Raw genomic sequence first — 16,909 nt, 5'->3', positions numbered from 1 at the left:
GTGATAATTTGATAATATGTTTTGGTAAGTTTTAACATGCAAGAAAGGCTTTATTGTGACAAGGATGAACTGGATCCGCGGTAACTTAACTGTTTTACTGGGTAAGACTGTGTCATTTCGGGGGAATAAAGAAATGAAAACAATTAGCGCTATCTACTGGAGTTTAGGGTTAATCCCATGCAATTTCAACTATCAAAATATCAGCAAACAGGCAATTGCTTCGTTTGGATAGAAATTTAAAATCATTGAGTTTTTCTCCTTATCTTTCGACTATGAAATTGCTATACCAATCACGCGTATAAAGGCTTAGAATTGCATTTAAAATTTACTTAACAAGAGAATACTGTATATAACTTGGAAGTTCCAAATAAATATCAAAAGCAGAAAACATAGTTCTTTCAATTTGGGGCCAATATTTTTAACGTACGACGGGTAAGCTTTTACTACCATAGTTCTGAAAAACGTTAAGTCAGTTTTTATTAATATCTCCAATAATTAAAGTTCTACAAAAACAAGATCTAGCTAAAAACACTTTCGATCAAATCACCTTTTGAACGAAAAGAGAACTATCGAAATCCGTTCATCTGTTTATAGGAGCTACGATGCCACAAATAGAATACACTTTTAAAACTTATTACCCGTTTCTTTTTGCAACGCGGGGAGGGGGGGGGGGGCTACAATTGGCTTCTGAGTAATGATACCTTATAATTTAAATCTTTACTAATAATACAGCTGAAAGTCTCTCTGTTTGTCTGCATCTCTGTGACGCGCAAAGCGCCTATAGACCGCTCTGCCGATTTACATGAAATTTGGCACAAAGTTAGTAGCATGGGGGTGTGCACGTTGAAGCAATTTTTTCAAAAATTTGATTTTGTTCTTTTTCTATTCCAATTTTAAGAAAATTTTACCGAGCAAATTATCACAACGTGGAAAAATAAAATACCAAATTATCATAATGTGGAACCGTAACATGGGCAAGAAAATGAACATAACCAATTGGTGAGAAATTTATCATCCATTATTTGTAAATATACGTGAGAATCAAATGGGCTTTTAATTTTCTGCTACGAGCAAAGCCGTGCGGGTACCACTAGTAAGGAATAAAACCTAACTTAAACGGAATTTATGAGTCTTTTTTTTTTTCAAATATTTAAGAGTTTTTAGAATAGAAAAGATCCGTTTAAGATCGGTCAAAAAAAAAAAAAAAAAACACGGATACGGATACAGATCTTTATTTTCCCACGGATATCCGCGGATACGGATACGGATATCCGGAACATCACTACTTAATAAGACCTCCTGTGTATGAGGAAGGGCATCTCCTCCTTTCTACTTTCTACGCGGCTATTCATGAAGAAGAAGAAGACCTATCACTGAAAACAGAAAGCCATGTGATTATCATATGACATCATTGTCAACCATCAACATCCGAAGAAGGCTAATAAGCATCCAACCAATAATTCTTTGCAACTATGAGTACAAAAATTTTAGTGTGAAGCAAAGAAAGTAACTTTTCGGAAATGGAGGACAACATTAAACAGAGTAATAAGTTAAATAACGTGCATTCTTACGATGGTGCGGGCGAAAGAACACCGTTATTGCGACAGCTCGCTGATTCCAGCTTATTGTCAAGTGAGGTGGGCATACATTTTTTCCCGTGGAAGTTTAATTTGTTGATTATAGTACCACAAAATATTTAATTAAAATTCCTTTTTTTTCTTCTGCGTTTTTCACATCAGATCGTTGCTACTTTATGAAGGAAATATTTCCAAATTGCTATTGTAAATTGTGAACTATGGTTTTTTTTTTCTTGTGTGTTTTTCTAATATAAATGATGAATTCTAATAAATAAAACGGTCTGGCAGCATTTTTTTACTTTTCTTTCATATTCTTTTCAAAATACGTTGAAAACCTTGAGCCGGGAGACCAACGTGGCATGTGCGTAACTTTTCTGTAAATGATTTCAAATTCTGAGCAAATGATTTCAAATTTAAAAATAGAAAAAGGAACCTTTTTTCTAATTTCATAAGAAAAAAATTATTATTCAACTATGCAAGCTAATAGTCTGTACTAGAGTTTTCTCTATAAATAATGATATATAGTGCATTCAGCGTGAAATGATTGTTGGAGTAAATAAAGTAATGTGATACTTGGTGATACCGTTGTCTGCTTGCCGTTTGGATAGTTGAAAATAGTACCAATCAAATAAGTAAAATGTTTATGGATAACTTGAACAGAATCGCCAGTTCATGAAGGTGGCAAATGTTAGCACCAAACAGCAAATTTCTTTGTTTACTTCCGCTGTCAGTTCTCCCTGAATGCTTTATAGCTTGCAATGCCCTGCATCCCGAAAAAGTGGTTACTAGGACCAGCCTAGCTCGGCCAAGAGCCTGTTGCTGGTCGTCACATTTGTATTTGTTTAGTGATTGAATTGAGCACCCTGTGCTTTTTTTTAGCCTCAGGGACTTGTTAAGTTTTTTGGAAGCCTTGCTTGTACCAAACAAGCTGTTTTGTTGCAAGGTCTGATCACTTGGATAGCCATGAAAATACTATTTTCTTTTGTAGGCATTGTTATATAAGTCAAGTGTTGCCTTACTTAACCCCTTCCCTCTCACTCCCGTGAAAATGCCGTGCTGGGGTTTCAACCTCCATTTCTCGCTCCCATGATATTGCCATGCTGGAGTGTGCAATATTAACGCGACAAAACTATTAAAACCAATTCATTTATTTTGTCCAGAACACATTTTATTTCTCTCTTTATACACTAGGTGGCAGAACCAGTCCATTTTAAATGTAATTGCAGAGATGCAGGAAGGAAATTCGGTTTTTCTGTCCATATTGTGACGTTGACCTCTATATCTCATGCTTTGTAATTTACCACACAAAAAAAAAAAGTACTAATCTTTTCTTATATCACACAAAAGGTAAATAAAATCCTTTTTTAATATTTAAAAAATGTATTTCTTAAATTTTTGCTGCTTGCTTGGGCTTGCTTGTTGGCTTTTTATACAATTTTTAAAAAATTTAAAATTTCAATCTAAAAAATGCCAAAAATTAAAAATTGAATGCTCATGTTTTTCGTACACTTATTTTTATGTAATTTTCTTAATAAAAAAAAAAAACATACACTTTTATTACCGTTTTCTTGAAAACGATCGTTAAGGGGTTAAGCGACTGGATAGCCAAGTAGTGTTTAGAGATGCAAAATGACTTTACCTGTGAAGCTGGGTCCTATTTAGAAATTTTGGAACTGTAATCCGAACACATTTGTAGATTTGTACAATCAAATTAAGTGTTGTAAGTAAAAATATTTTTAAATAAATAAAATAATAATAAATTAATCAAAAGCAATTTATGCATCATCAGTTACTAGCGAAGGATAACCATCAGGTTAACAAGATAAAATTAATGAATATTTTGTAAACAACATACTTGCATTTAAGGAAACAACGCATTGATAACATTAAATGCACTTCTCCACTGAATCCTAAAGGTGCAGTTGCAGCCAACAGTTTTAAAAAGGTTTTCTGCTGAGTTAAACTGATAACTTTTAAACCTCAAATTTGCATTGCAAAAGTATCTCTGGTCAGTACTTTTTGCTTGCCACCAGTGGCGGATACACCCGGCGGGCAACCGGGCATTTGCCCGGTGGGCCGGTCATGTTTCGGGCCGATCCGTTGCCCTGTCTACAAACAGTAAAATGTAAATAACGCTGCGTAAATTCTCTAGCTTCAATCCCTCTTCATGCATAGGCTTGAGCCGCGGATGGAGGGTGCAAGGCCGTCGCTAAGGGTGCCGTGGGGGTGCTACACCAGCCCAGATTTTCAGAAATGGGGCCGCCAATTTCATTTTAGTAATGCAATAAAAAACAAGGGCAAGTATTTAAAGTTGAAATACTTTTGTCCATTTTTCAAATTCATCTATGAATTGCAATTCTCATTTACTTTACTTATGAACTCATAACAATTGCGATAAAAGTGAAGAAAAGTATTTTTTCAACAAAGCTGTAACAGAAAATGCAATCTTAAAACACAATTTGGAGCATCCAAAATTCTGTATTATAAAGATTATTAAAGTAAAGACCTTCTAAACGTGCGTTTCTAACATTGTTTTTGCGAAAAATAAAATATTCAGTTTCTCTCACTCAATATCCCTCGAAGGGTTTAAACCCACGGTTAAAGACCCTTGAATTTAAAAAATGATTATGTAAAAAACTATGACTCTCAAGGGCCGCCGATACACCGACATTTTCTACCATTTACCTCTCTTATTTTTTTTAAATGAAAAATATCATCCTGAAAATCAGAGTTATGTATATAGAAAAATACACAGGCCCCAGAAATATGGTTTAACTAGAAGAAAAATTAAAATGTAGCGAGAGAGATAAAATATTGAAATTAATAGTCACACCAGTAGTTCTAAGTGTTTGAACGTAAAAATCGTGTATGAATTAAAAATTGAAACAAAACTTTATCAAGAGGTGAAGAAGGAATGATATTTAAAATAAAATAGAGTGAAAAAAAAGACCAAAGATCGTTAAGGTTATTTAAGGTCACCAAAGCACCAGATCAGTTCAAAAAAGGTTTTTTTTTACCTGGGGCCGCAGATAGCTTGCATTTCAAGCAAATAAAAATACTAGGCTGGAAATGGAAAATTTTATTGTGGAAAATCTAAATGTAAATGATTTTGAAAGAGAACACTGTTGGAGGGTGTTTCATATTTTTTATCAATAAAATAAATAAAAGAAGATTGGGACGTAGCCAAAAGGGGGGAAGAGAGGGATCAAAAAGCAGTGTCGAAAAAATTTCGGTGGTCCATTAAGTATCTCTTTCCCATTATCGTCTAAAATTACTTTTTTTGGGCTTCAATCTCAAAAAAAAGAGAGGAAACCCCCCAAATCCCCACTTTGCCCATAACATCAGAAGATTTTTTGACATGTTCCCAAAAATTAAAGTAAAACCTCAAATTTAAATCTAAACACCACACACCAAGCAATTTTTGTAACTGGCCATAGTCCTTTCCCTATCAATCTACTTCGTTTCTCACTTTCAGATTCTGTATCATGTAAAAGTCCATGTCATGGTGTCATGGACTAACAGGTACACCAGACCTTTATATCTTCCATTGTCCATAACCTCATCTTTCCGCATTAAATATTACCCCTCTAATTTCTCTTTCCGAAGTTATGGTTGTTTACCGGGTGAAAGCCCTCGGTCCTCTCCTCTAAGTAACACTATGAAAGATCGTTTATAACTCCGTTTTTGAATCTACAGCATCGAAAAATTTCAAAGACCCCTCCCCCTTCGTTATCATCAGTAAAGCACGTCAGAAATCTCGTTTTTAATGCTTCAATTTCGAAAAAATTCCAAGGAGAGCCTCGCCATAGCTCCTCCTCCTAAAATTATCAAGGATCGGTAAAAGTTTCGTTTTTGGAACTTAACTTTTGAATAACTGTCGATGTCCTAGTTTTTATCAAAAAAAAAAAAAAAAAATGCTTACACAATTACCTTTTTAAGATTTCAATTTCAAAAAACAAAAAAATTCTTGGTGGATATTGCTCGAATCTCTCCTTTACCACCCAAAATCGTATAAAACTGTGTTTTCAGAGCTAATATTTTCAAATTTTCCCGGACCCCATCTTCCTAACATAATTGAAGGTAATATATAAATGCAAGTTCAGTTTCATTTCCAAAAAATTGCCGAAAGAGAAGGGGGCCTTCGAGCCTCCGCTCTCCCTAACATCACCAGAGATCATTTAAAATTGCGTTTTTAGGATTACAGTTTGAAAAATTTTCGGGGGAGAGACCCCAGGATCTCATATTTCTGGCTCAATGTTAAACTTACAATTAAGTTTCTAATGCTAATATTTAATAACTCCCACATGCAAGAAAATCAATCTACTCCCTATCTCTCTCTGTATTGATACATGTGTTTGAAAAAATTAAGGGGTCGCACACACACACCCCTCACATCCCTAATAACCTCCCTATTCTAACTGAAGTAATGTTAGAAGATATCATTACAAAAATAATCAATACAGCACCAGGCAACTTAAAAATACTTAAATAGATTATTACCATCACTTTTTTTTTTTCAAAGGTTTAGCTTATCTTTTATCAATTGTTCACCATTAAAACACAGAAAAGAATCCCATCTGTTAAATTTTGTTTAAAAGAAAGTATTTAATTTTTTTGAATAGTTTCGTCATATTTAATTGATGTTGTTTCCCAATCATTTTTGCAAAAAATAGTATCTATAGAAGCTATGGGGCCGCGACATCCCTTTATGCCAGGGCCAATTTCTTTAACCAATTCGCCACTGCTTGCCACCTCAAGTTTTGTTTATGAAGCAAATTGTAATCTAACATTTTGTAAAATGATTATACCTCAAAACTCAAATTTTGAATTGGTAGCCAATGGCTACCAGATCCTCACAAAATGGTAGCCAAATCTCAAAAAATGATAGCCTAACTTTATTTTAATTTAAATTATTTAATTTATTTTATTCCGTTTATTTATTTAGTATGTGTGTATATGTCATTGGCGTAGCAAAGAACGTTTCTTATATAATAATATTAAAAAATAAATAAGTAAATAAAAAATTTAAAAAAAAAATAAATAAAATAAAAAGAGAGCTAAAAGGAAAAGAGGGTTGAGGAAAAATTTTGGGGGAATTGAACTTGGGGGGAACGGGCACCCCTACCCAGATATTATTTAACACATCTTTTGCAAACTATAATCTACATTAATTTATCTTGAAGCAAAACACATCACAATAAAAAAATAAATAAATAAAAAAGATTGTTATTATTATTAATTTTTTCCAGCTTTCAAAACTTCTAGAAACATCACAGCTTTCAACCAAAAGACAGTTAGTTCCTTGATAAAGAAAACAATAAAATACCAAAAACTTGAACAGAATGTAAAACCTAAACCATTTGCGATTCTACAAAATATTTTTTTGTTTTTACAAATGCATGCAGAATTTTATAAAAATGAATAAATAAAAGAAAGGTAAACAATATAAAACAAAACGAAAAAAAAAAAAAAATGAAATAAAAGATCCAGCAGAAGAAAAAAAGGGTTTCAGCCGTATTCTTTCCACCTTCTCTAGACGCAAGGGTGCCATTTTTTTTTATTATTTACATGTGTTTTATAAATTCGATTGTACTTCTCTTTATTTATTTTGGAACACACATTTTCCTCTTCTAACTGGTGAAAATGGACAATCTACAACGCGGCGCCATTTTGAAAACGCGGGACGCCATTTTGAAAATTTACCGCGAAACTTAAAAATAACTACTTTTTTAAGGGGAAATAAAGTAAATAAACGGATATGTCCTCTCCTCCAGTAGGTTTTATATTTTAAAAAGAAAAAAAAAGGAAAAACAAACAATATGATTAAAACAAAAAATCAAAAATCTTGCAAAAAAAAAAATTTTTTTTAGCGATATCGTTTTTACCTTGTCTCTGTGCATTTTGACTCAAAGGCGCCATTTTTCTTTATTCATATGTAAACCAAATGAAATGTACAAGATTATTTCTTTACAATTCTTTTTATTTTGGAACCCCCTCCCCCCTTCATCCCCGGCGATCCGATAGCCGAACTTTTAGTGGACAAAAGAATTTGGGGAAAGGTCATAAGTCAAGACTATAGGTCAGGGAAGGTTGCATTGGCGAATGGTAGCCACATTGGCGACTGAAGTGAATATAATGGTCGCCAAAATTTGAAAATTGGTCGCATTTGGCGACTGGCGACCGCGAGTTTTAAGCTTTAAAAATGATTCAAATTTGTAAAAATTTCAGTGACGTCAAAGGCTTTTCTTCTTAAAAATGCAATTTTAGTGCAATCAATCTTAAAAATGCAATTTTAGACTATCTCTGGTTATTTCTAATGTTAAGAAAATGAAGGTTCAGATGCTCTCTGTAGAAACCTTTTGGAAATGAAGTTGTAGAAATACATTTCTTTAGGTCTTTTGTGATGTCTTAAGAATTTGATATTAAAGTTTCATAAATGCAATTTTAAGCTAATTGAGACGCTTGGGAAGAGGACAATAGCTCTCCCCAGAAATCCTTTGAAATTAAAATTCCCAAAGCTCAATTTTCAGAATTTTTTTAACATTGAAGTCCCAAAAATACAATTTTGAATAGTCTTTGGTAATTTTTAACAGGAAAGTAAAAGTCCAAGGCTCTCCTCTAGAGGGGCAGTTGCCCTTCTTCTCCTCTGGCTACGCCCTTGCGAGTAATGGTTTTTGAGATTTTCTGGGCTTAAGTTTTTTTTAAAAAAATGCTTAAAAAGAAATATATTCTAAAATTAAAAAAGAAAAAAAAATGTTTTTTTTTTTTTTTTTCAAAGTTTGTAAGCTTTCTGTGGTCTAGAAAAAATATGCTCGTGGGCCGGATTTGGCTCTCGGGCTGTAGGTTGGACAGCCCTGGTCTAGGATTTATGTACTGAAATAAGTAGGCGAAATGAACAATGAAATTTTGTTCAGGGCGTTTTTTTCTTTTCTTCGGGTGTGAAAAAACAGTAATGCCTTGCTTACAAGTTAAAAGCTTGCTTGATTTTATATTACAAAAGAGGTCCTTTGTAACACTACACATATGCCAATATTTTCTTGAAAATTTTCTTTTTCAGCATTATTGTTTTTATTTTGAAATAGTATTTTTATTGCATTTACTCCATTTTCTACAGCTTTTTGGATCTGATATTGATGCTATTCGTGTAGATTTTTTCAGTTTAGTTTCAATTTAAAATTTAAGTAATGTTACTGAGCAGGGATAAAGAGAAAAAAGACCCAATATTTGAATCTACATTTAGCTGTTTGGACACATATATGTACCCATTAATCTTGTGTTTTAGATCTGCTGGACAAATCTTAATTTGCAAAAATCAGTAAACACAATAACTTTTCTTTTTATTTTTTTGTTAGTACCTCATTACATTAAATTTATATCTTTTAAATGCACTCAAATTTTCTCTCTGTCATCTTTTTTAAAAAAAACTCATAATCTGAATTAGGCATTTTCATTGCTTTCTGAATAAAGAAGCTTTTACTGTAGTTGCAAAAATAATATTTTAACTATTGTCATAGCTGTAGCAGCACTATAGGGAGTTAATTATTAAAGTTAATTATTTAGTAATAATTATTATAATTTACACATTCATATTTAATATTTATAATATTTATTATTTTTTAAGCTGGAGTTGTGTTACTACGCTTTGTAGCTTCTATTATTAATTCAAAATGTTATATTTTTCTCCCTTTAGAATGGTGACTGTGATTCAATCCTTTTCCATGACAGTCAGAATTCTTTTATGGACAGCTCATCAGTTAACAGAAGAATATCTGTTGGCATGTCCAATCTCCTTTCTCAAAAATATGAAGTAAGTGTAAAATTGAAATGTTAACTTATAAAGACTATTTCACATTGATAATTGAAATTAAAAAGTGAAAAAAAAAGAGTAATGTCCAATGACCCACGATATACTTTTCTCTCCACAGCTGAATTTTTGATTTGAACCCGTTTAGCTTGTCCACACATGTAACCAAATTCTCTCCTTGTCCTTGCATTTTCCGATTCAATTTGTTAAGATGTTCAAAATTGTCAGCCATGTACCCTAGTTTTGCCAGCCAATATTTGTCTTGCAACAAACTTGGGAATGCATTTTGTTTTTTAAAATCAAAATCTGTCTACTTACTCCCTCAATCCAAAAATTCTTGATAGTATCTTACCACGTGAAAGCCAGCAAATCTCTGTCTGTAGAAGTCGGGAATGGTGATCTGCCCCCATTTCTTCACAAAGTACGAAGAAAAGACAAGAATTAAGTCGCCTCGATTTTATGAAATTTACAATTTTCACAACTCACAGCCCAAACTGATTTCAACTCATCTGGTAAGTTCTTTCCATGAGAGCTTCACGATGGAGGAAACAGTGTATGGTTTGAACGCTTGGGTTACAATTTTTCACATTCAAAAGGAACCCTATGATAGGCCCTGTCATTGCAGCAGCTCCGTCGGTGCAAACACTTGTGCAATTTTGGACTGGATTCCGTTACTTTTCAGATATTCATCTGTAATGCGGAATATATCTCATCACCAGTTGCACATTGAGGAAGTTCTTTGCAGAAAAGATAATGGTCTTTAATGCATCCCTCATCAACAAAACCCACAATGGCTATGAGTTGTCAGGGTTCGTACGGGTCATGGACTTCTTGAAAAGTCATGGAAAAAAAATGAGCAAATTTCAGACCTGGAAAAGTCATGGAAAATTAAAATTTTCATTCAGTCATGGAAATTTATTTGAAAATCACAGAAAAATGTCCTGGGCAAAGAAAAAGTAACAGTAGCTAAAAGAGCATTAAAAATCTTGAGTTATTTAACAGTATTGCACATTAAAGCTATTAAAACTGGAATATTAATTGATCTCAAAAACAAATCTGAATTTTGAAATCTCATTGCCACTCCCATTGATCCACTTCTGAATCAAACAGCGCTATTCGGTCGTAACTTTAAAATAAAATACATCAAAGCTCTTTCTTTTTATATAACTACGAAAATGCCGCGGCACACCGGCTCTTGTCGCTGTGCACCAGTGTGCCGCGGCACACCTGTTGCGAAGCCCTGCTATACTGCCGTGCTAAGCGCAAAAGTCGTATCTGCAGCTGAGGTCAAACCGAAAAACTGCTATTTAAAGTTTTACGCCTCCATGTATTTGATCCAGATTTCACTTTTTTAGATTTTTTTAAAAAATAGTTCCAATTCACAAATGACAATAAAACATTGCATAGGGGTAAAACATGTTATAAAGAACCACCTCGTGGCAATAACTCAGTTTTGACAAAAAGTGTAGATACCACTTTTGTGCTTAGCACGGCAGTATAGAAGATCATTCTTCAGCATGACCTCTTCCCCTTCTAACCCTTACTCCCAGTCGTAGTCTGTATCTGCTCCTGACCACTTCTCATCTCGGTCGTAACATATTTAGTTGTTCAAAAAGACGTTAGTTCTGCTGAAAGGAACCTGTGCTTGAATCTGACAAACATAAAGTGTGATATTCAAGTTTTAATGCAAATCCACCCAGCACAAGACAGTGGTTGAAGTGGTAAATAAAAAAAAGGTTTTCAAATTTTCTTTTTTTTTTCTTGGTTTTTAATTTTAACTCTCAGCGTTTTCAGGTCTTCCAAACTCTAATTTAACAGACTAAGAACATGTTATTGCTTTTGTACTGTTAATTTTTTAAATTGATTTTTTTTTTGACTGAGAGTTTGGAATCAAAGTACATTAAGATAATTGTTTTAATGTATGATATGGATTTTTATGATGTTTTTTTGTGTAATGTGTGTATGTATTCAACAACCTCAATATTTATGTTTCTTTTTAATTTAGAGTTTAGATTATGATATCTGTGAAAATACGCTTTTCATTGAAGAAAAAAGTAGAAAGCCTGATGTAAGTAGTCTATTGCGTGAAACGTATATTTAAATTATGTATTTTTAAGTGTTGAAAAAATTGAATAATTTAGAAATTTGCGATGTTTTGTAATAACAATTTTTGAATGTTTTGCATTCATAATATTTTCCAGATCTGTCCAGTTAAACCAGAAAAGCCAGCAAAACGGTGTTCATCTTTCTTCCAACTTGATGTAAGATAAAATTACATTTTTCAATTACTGTATGTGTAAATTTTTTTAAAATTATTTATTTATTTATTTATTTTTTTTCATTTCAGCCTCACACTTCTACTTCTATTTTAAGGTGGTTTGTGATATGCTTAATAGGAATTTTGACTGCCTTTGTTGGTGTGATGATAACTATTGCCATTGAAAAAATTTCAGAAAAAAAGTTTGCATTTTTAAAAAACCGTATCCTTGCTTCAAACATATTGAAGAAATAATTTTTCGAACTATAGCAAGTCAATTGCATTTATTTATTATACATCTTAAATATCATTACTAAGACAATCTTTAAGGATGAAGAAGGGAAGACTTCTCATGGCGGGAGTGCTAATAAGCACAAAACTGCAGTCCTCGGCTGGAATTGACTGAGCTGGCGGTGCATTTCATGTTAGTTCTTCAGGGTTTTATTTTGGATCTACATTTTGTGAAAAAAAAAAAAAAAAATTGTGAACTTCTTTATTTTTGTGATAATTTTTTTTTTTTTTTTGGCTATTTTTCTTTGATTTATTTTTTTGTGAGAGAAAACCTGTCGTACGATATCAAAGCATGTTAAAGCTATCAAAAATCTGATCAGGAATCCCTTTAGCCTAAAGGACTTCACCGGATATGATTTAGAAGCTCGAAGTTTTTTTTTTTCTGTTTGATGTTTGACTAATTGACTGAGCTTAAAAGACATGAAAAAATCGTTATTTACGGATAAATTTCATGAAAGTTCTAATTTTAAAGCATGAAATTTCACGAAGTGCCACTTTTACAATATAGAATTTTGTGTGCAAAGCGGAGACAAATCTGCTTGAATCGACACATGTTCTTGGTCACGTTGAATGACGTAAGAGGAAGGAATTGCTGTCATTATTGCAGAAAACATTTTTTCATGTGTTTTAATTGCTTTAAATGGTATCATTTATGAATTCATGTGACAATTTGAATCAATAGATTGACTTAGTGATAATTTTATTATTTTAATGTTATGTTTGATGTTTGTAGTTTTTGTGTGGCTTTTATTTCTTAACTTCAAAAAAGAGGTTGATAATTGCCATGCCTATACAGATCTCATAAAACCATATTCTTATTGGTTGCTATTTTCTGCTATCCCCGTTGCCTTTGGATCGTTCTTGGTTGTGTTTATTGCAGTAAGTTCAAATCTAAACTTCTTTTGTTGCTTAAATGCTACTATTTTCTTATTGTTGACCATTTTGTAATTTTCTGTTAGCCTGTTGCTGCTGGCAGTGGAATCCCTGTCATAAAATGTTACTTAAATGGAGTTAAAGTTCCAGAAGTCGTTCGGTTAAAAACATTGATTGTAAAAGCAATTGGTGTTGTGACATCAGTTGTTGGAGGATTAGCGGTTGGAAAAGTAAGTTTAATGAATCTTAATCCTTCAGGATTTTTTTCTTTTTGTTTCTTCTTAAAGCATTTTGAACTACAGCAGGGGTGCTCCCCCTAAAAGCAAGAGCGCATCTCCCCTAAATATTGCAAAGAAACCCCCTAAAAGCAAGAGCCACCCAAAAGTCAAAAGTACCCCCTCAACACCCTCCTTAAAAATTTCAATGGCTCAGTCTGCTCCATGCCCCCCCCCCCAGGTGGGCACCGCTGACTACAGAACAATTACACAAATAATATATTAGATAGTTGGATTTTTCGAAAAAAGGGTTTATATTACTTAATTATTGAATATATGTTGAAAATAGAAGAAAACTTTTTTTAAGGAAATGTAGTGTTGAATTAATCAAATAAAAAGACAACACTTTTATTTATTAATCGTACTCACAATTGCTTTGTATTAGTAGGGTATGAACATACCACACTTTAAATTAGAGCCATTGCTTGCTGAATATTTAAGTCAATGTAAACTTTTTTTTACTAGTTTTGGGGGGGGGGAATAGCATGTAAGCAGAATCATTATTTTGCAAATTGCGGTACATTTACGTTTTTTTTTTTGTCAAATTCTTAAAGCAATTAGGATAATTAGTGATTTGGGTTGTGGGAACTATAATAATTGAAGTTCTACTATTTTCTTCACTGACACTATTTGTTTTGCTTGAGGAATTGGTTCTTGATCTCTAAACTACAGGGCATAGTTTCTAGCAAAAACTAGAATAGAAGCAAATTTAAGTGCAGGAATCCTAAATTTTTCAAAACTTTTCTACATTCATAAAGAGTTAGTTGGAAATTAGTTGGAATTCCTTTTATTGTGTAAGAATTAAGTGAAAAACACAATCTGATGACTTTCTTCTGTTACATTTATTAATATTTTTTTTTTCATAGCCGAAAAGATTTTGAATTAACCAGTTCTATGAGTTTGTGTTTTTCGACATGCAATATAACTTTGATTTAATGATACCGTAAAAGTAGGTGACTACGGTACAGTTTTAGTACATTTCTGTCTGTAATTACTCAACATTCATTCAAAAAAAAAAAGAAGTTGTGTTGTTATTATAGTTTAGGATCTGCGCTTTTGATTCCAACCCTGAAATAATTTGGAACTTCACTCATACCCGCTCAAGAGCAGTTTTTCTTTATACTGTTCTCACCCTCTCACTGCGGGTGAGAATGGTACAGCACACGTTTTCAAGTTTTGGTGATTTGTACCATCTTCTCTTACATTTTAACACCATTTATAGTACACCTCTCTTATATTTTAATGGAAGAGTTGTAGATGTAAGTTGTACTGAAAATTGAACTTTGGAGAGTCTGGTACATCTTAAAAACGAGATGAAACAAAGGAACTTTATTTTTATTGCAACAAAATGCAATGGTAACCGAGAGTGCACTTATAATTAGTCCTTTAAAAAGGGATGAAAAAGACTTTTAATGAAGGAACAAAATTGACTTAGAAAACAAATAATACCTATCTATACCTATATAACCAAAAAGCTTAATATAAAATAAACTAAAATAATCAGGTAGGTGGGTAAAAATACAAAAAAGGAACACTCTAGGTACACTTATTCCTTCCTCCCATCAACAAATCTGTCCCAATTTCCTTTGGAGGCTTTAATTTTCTTCATAATTTTGAAGATGGATATCAAATCTCATCTTCTTTTTTAGGCCACTACCAAAACTTTGCTTCAACATTGTTGAAAATTCCAACTCACTTGCATCTACACCTGTGATTTTTCCTGGGTGCTGTTTCCCCTGATAAGTCACCACAACATAGCCCCGTATTGTACGTGGAGTGATAAGGAAAAAATCTTCTTCTCACCCTCCAAAGTTTCGAAAAATTACTGTACCACACTCGCCCTGCAACTACTTTACAACTTTTCTAACTTTACACATTTATAACTGTAGCAACATCAAAGTATGTTTTTTTTGAATGAAAACTGGAGGTAACTTTTTTATGTAACATGAAAGGGAAAGGTACTTACAAAATCGGGATTCCTTCTGCGTGAAAAGTTCACAAACATAAATTTCCGTACTACCCACAAAACCTAGCACCAGTTGCTCACATCAAATAAATTGGCAATCACCAGGTTATTCTTCTGACGGGCCGTCTTGACAGTAATAACAACTCTCTCATCACCAGAGAAAATTACATAATAGTTCCGTTTGAAACTGGGGTATCCCAGAGTGCACTATGAACGCTTAGTACGTCAAAACTGGGGTATCATTCTCACCTGCTTTTATGGTACCTTATTTAACAATTTCCTCAATTTAATGAAACATTTCACCCGTCCGGAATTGGCTGCATTGAACATCTATACTCGGGGGTGGATTAACGTCCATTTACGCCCTAAGCCAAGCTCAGAGATTATGCCCTCCCACCCACTTTACATATCCGAACTGTATTGAAATTGTATCCCCCCCCCCTCTTCTTTGTCAGAGGCTTATCAGCGTCTGGGGATAAGTGAAGATTTCACTCCCCTTCCCTAGTTCAAAAATTAAGGGTGAAGGGTTTCTTTTTTAATTTTCCTATGGTGATGTTCAAAAGGGGGGAGGATTCGCCGAGCACCCCAAAATTTGCCAAAATTGCACTTCTATTAGGCCATTTAAGCCTATTTAACTCGAAGTAACGATCATCTTTGATGATGTTAGAGAAAGGGATTAGTTAGGGAACTCTTCCCCTCCCTTTTCGAAATTGAAGTCATAAAATGAAATTTTTGAAGAACTTTAACGATGCAGGGAGAGAAAGATGAAATGGAGATCCTAAAACAATATTAGAGGATATTTTTTTGATGAACAGACAATCAGTGGCTTTAGCAAGAAACTTGTTTGAAATTAAAGACCGCAACATTCGAAGACATCTTTTATGATGTTAGGGAAATGGATGGGGGTAAGCCATTCTCCCCCAGAAAGTTTTCAAAATTGAAAACCTAAATATTTTATTGTGAGCCATCTTTAATAACAAAAGGAGGAAGGATGGAATTTGGTAACTCTCTTCTCTAAATTTTTCGAATTTAAAGTCCTAAAAAAAACTTTAGACATTTTTAATAATGTTGAAGAATATCTGAACTCTGCGGCTATCCTGATTTTTTTTCTGAATTCAGGTGATTTTAAATGAGTCAGGGGAGGGGATACACTGAAGTCAAGATCATTTCCCTGGAAATTTTTCAGACTTGAGACCTTAAAAACAAAGTTTTAAACGCTCTATCATAATATGAAGGCTTTCCCCTGAACAGTTTTTGAAATGAAAACTCTAAATATGCATTTGTAGGTCTTCCAATGCAACTGATGGTGCTAGGTGAAGGGATGGGGTTTGAGGACTCTCTTCCGGAAAATTTTCGAAATTTTAGACTATTTCTTTAAAATGCTAGGAAGAGGTGGGGGGGGACGCTCCTGCACAGATGTAAGTATTCTCCCCCCCATTTTAGTTACATTTAAACATCAAGACTATTGAATTCTTTGATAGTTTCATTTTTTACCTTGAAAAGATTTAGAACTTCTCTCTCTCTCTCTGTAAATATATTTAATTTTTTTTCATTTTTTTGGGGTATCCCGTGTATTTTTGTCTCTTTTGTTGTGATCTTCAAGATGATATTTTGAAAAAAAAAAAAAAAAAAATCTGAAAAATGATATGTTGAACCCAACAATAAAGGAGAAGATAGAAAATTGTGCCTAAGAAATTATTTATTGGGAAACTTATATGCAATGCTTGTGTGTGTTAAGAACTGAAGCAGATTATGGTGAATATTTTGTGTACAAAATAACAGATATTGTTGACAAAGGCTGCAGGAGTTCACTGTGAACTCCCCAAAATTTCCTTATGAGACAACATAACAATATTCTTTAAAAGA

The 16,909-nt window shown here is 33.3% G+C and overlaps 1 protein-coding gene across 1 annotated transcript in view; it reads left to right on the top strand.

Moving 5' to 3' along the window:
• The first annotated feature begins 1,437 nt into the window (after positions 1-1,437).
• The window catches only part of LOC129217483 (H(+)/Cl(-) exchange transporter 7-like), a 67,454-nt gene continuing 51,982 nt past the window's right edge, over positions 1,438-16,909 (top strand). Inside the window, exons 1-7 of the mRNA XM_054851790.1 lie at positions 1,438-1,637; positions 9,268-9,384; positions 11,387-11,449; positions 11,583-11,642; positions 11,729-11,861; positions 12,699-12,808; positions 12,889-13,032. Of these exons, the coding sequence (XP_054707765.1) occupies positions 1,521-1,637; positions 9,268-9,384; positions 11,387-11,449; positions 11,583-11,642; positions 11,729-11,861; positions 12,699-12,808; positions 12,889-13,032 (744 nt within the window). The 5' untranslated portion in view covers positions 1,438-1,520. The remainder of the gene's footprint in view (positions 1,638-9,267; positions 9,385-11,386; positions 11,450-11,582; positions 11,643-11,728; positions 11,862-12,698; positions 12,809-12,888; positions 13,033-16,909) is intronic.

This window comes from Uloborus diversus, chromosome 2 (genome assembly GCF_026930045.1).
Source record: "Uloborus diversus isolate 005 chromosome 2, Udiv.v.3.1, whole genome shotgun sequence".
NCBI lineage: Eukaryota > Metazoa > Arthropoda > Arachnida > Araneae > Uloboridae > Uloborus > Uloborus diversus.
This window is presented reverse-complemented; position numbering and strand designations above follow the sequence as displayed.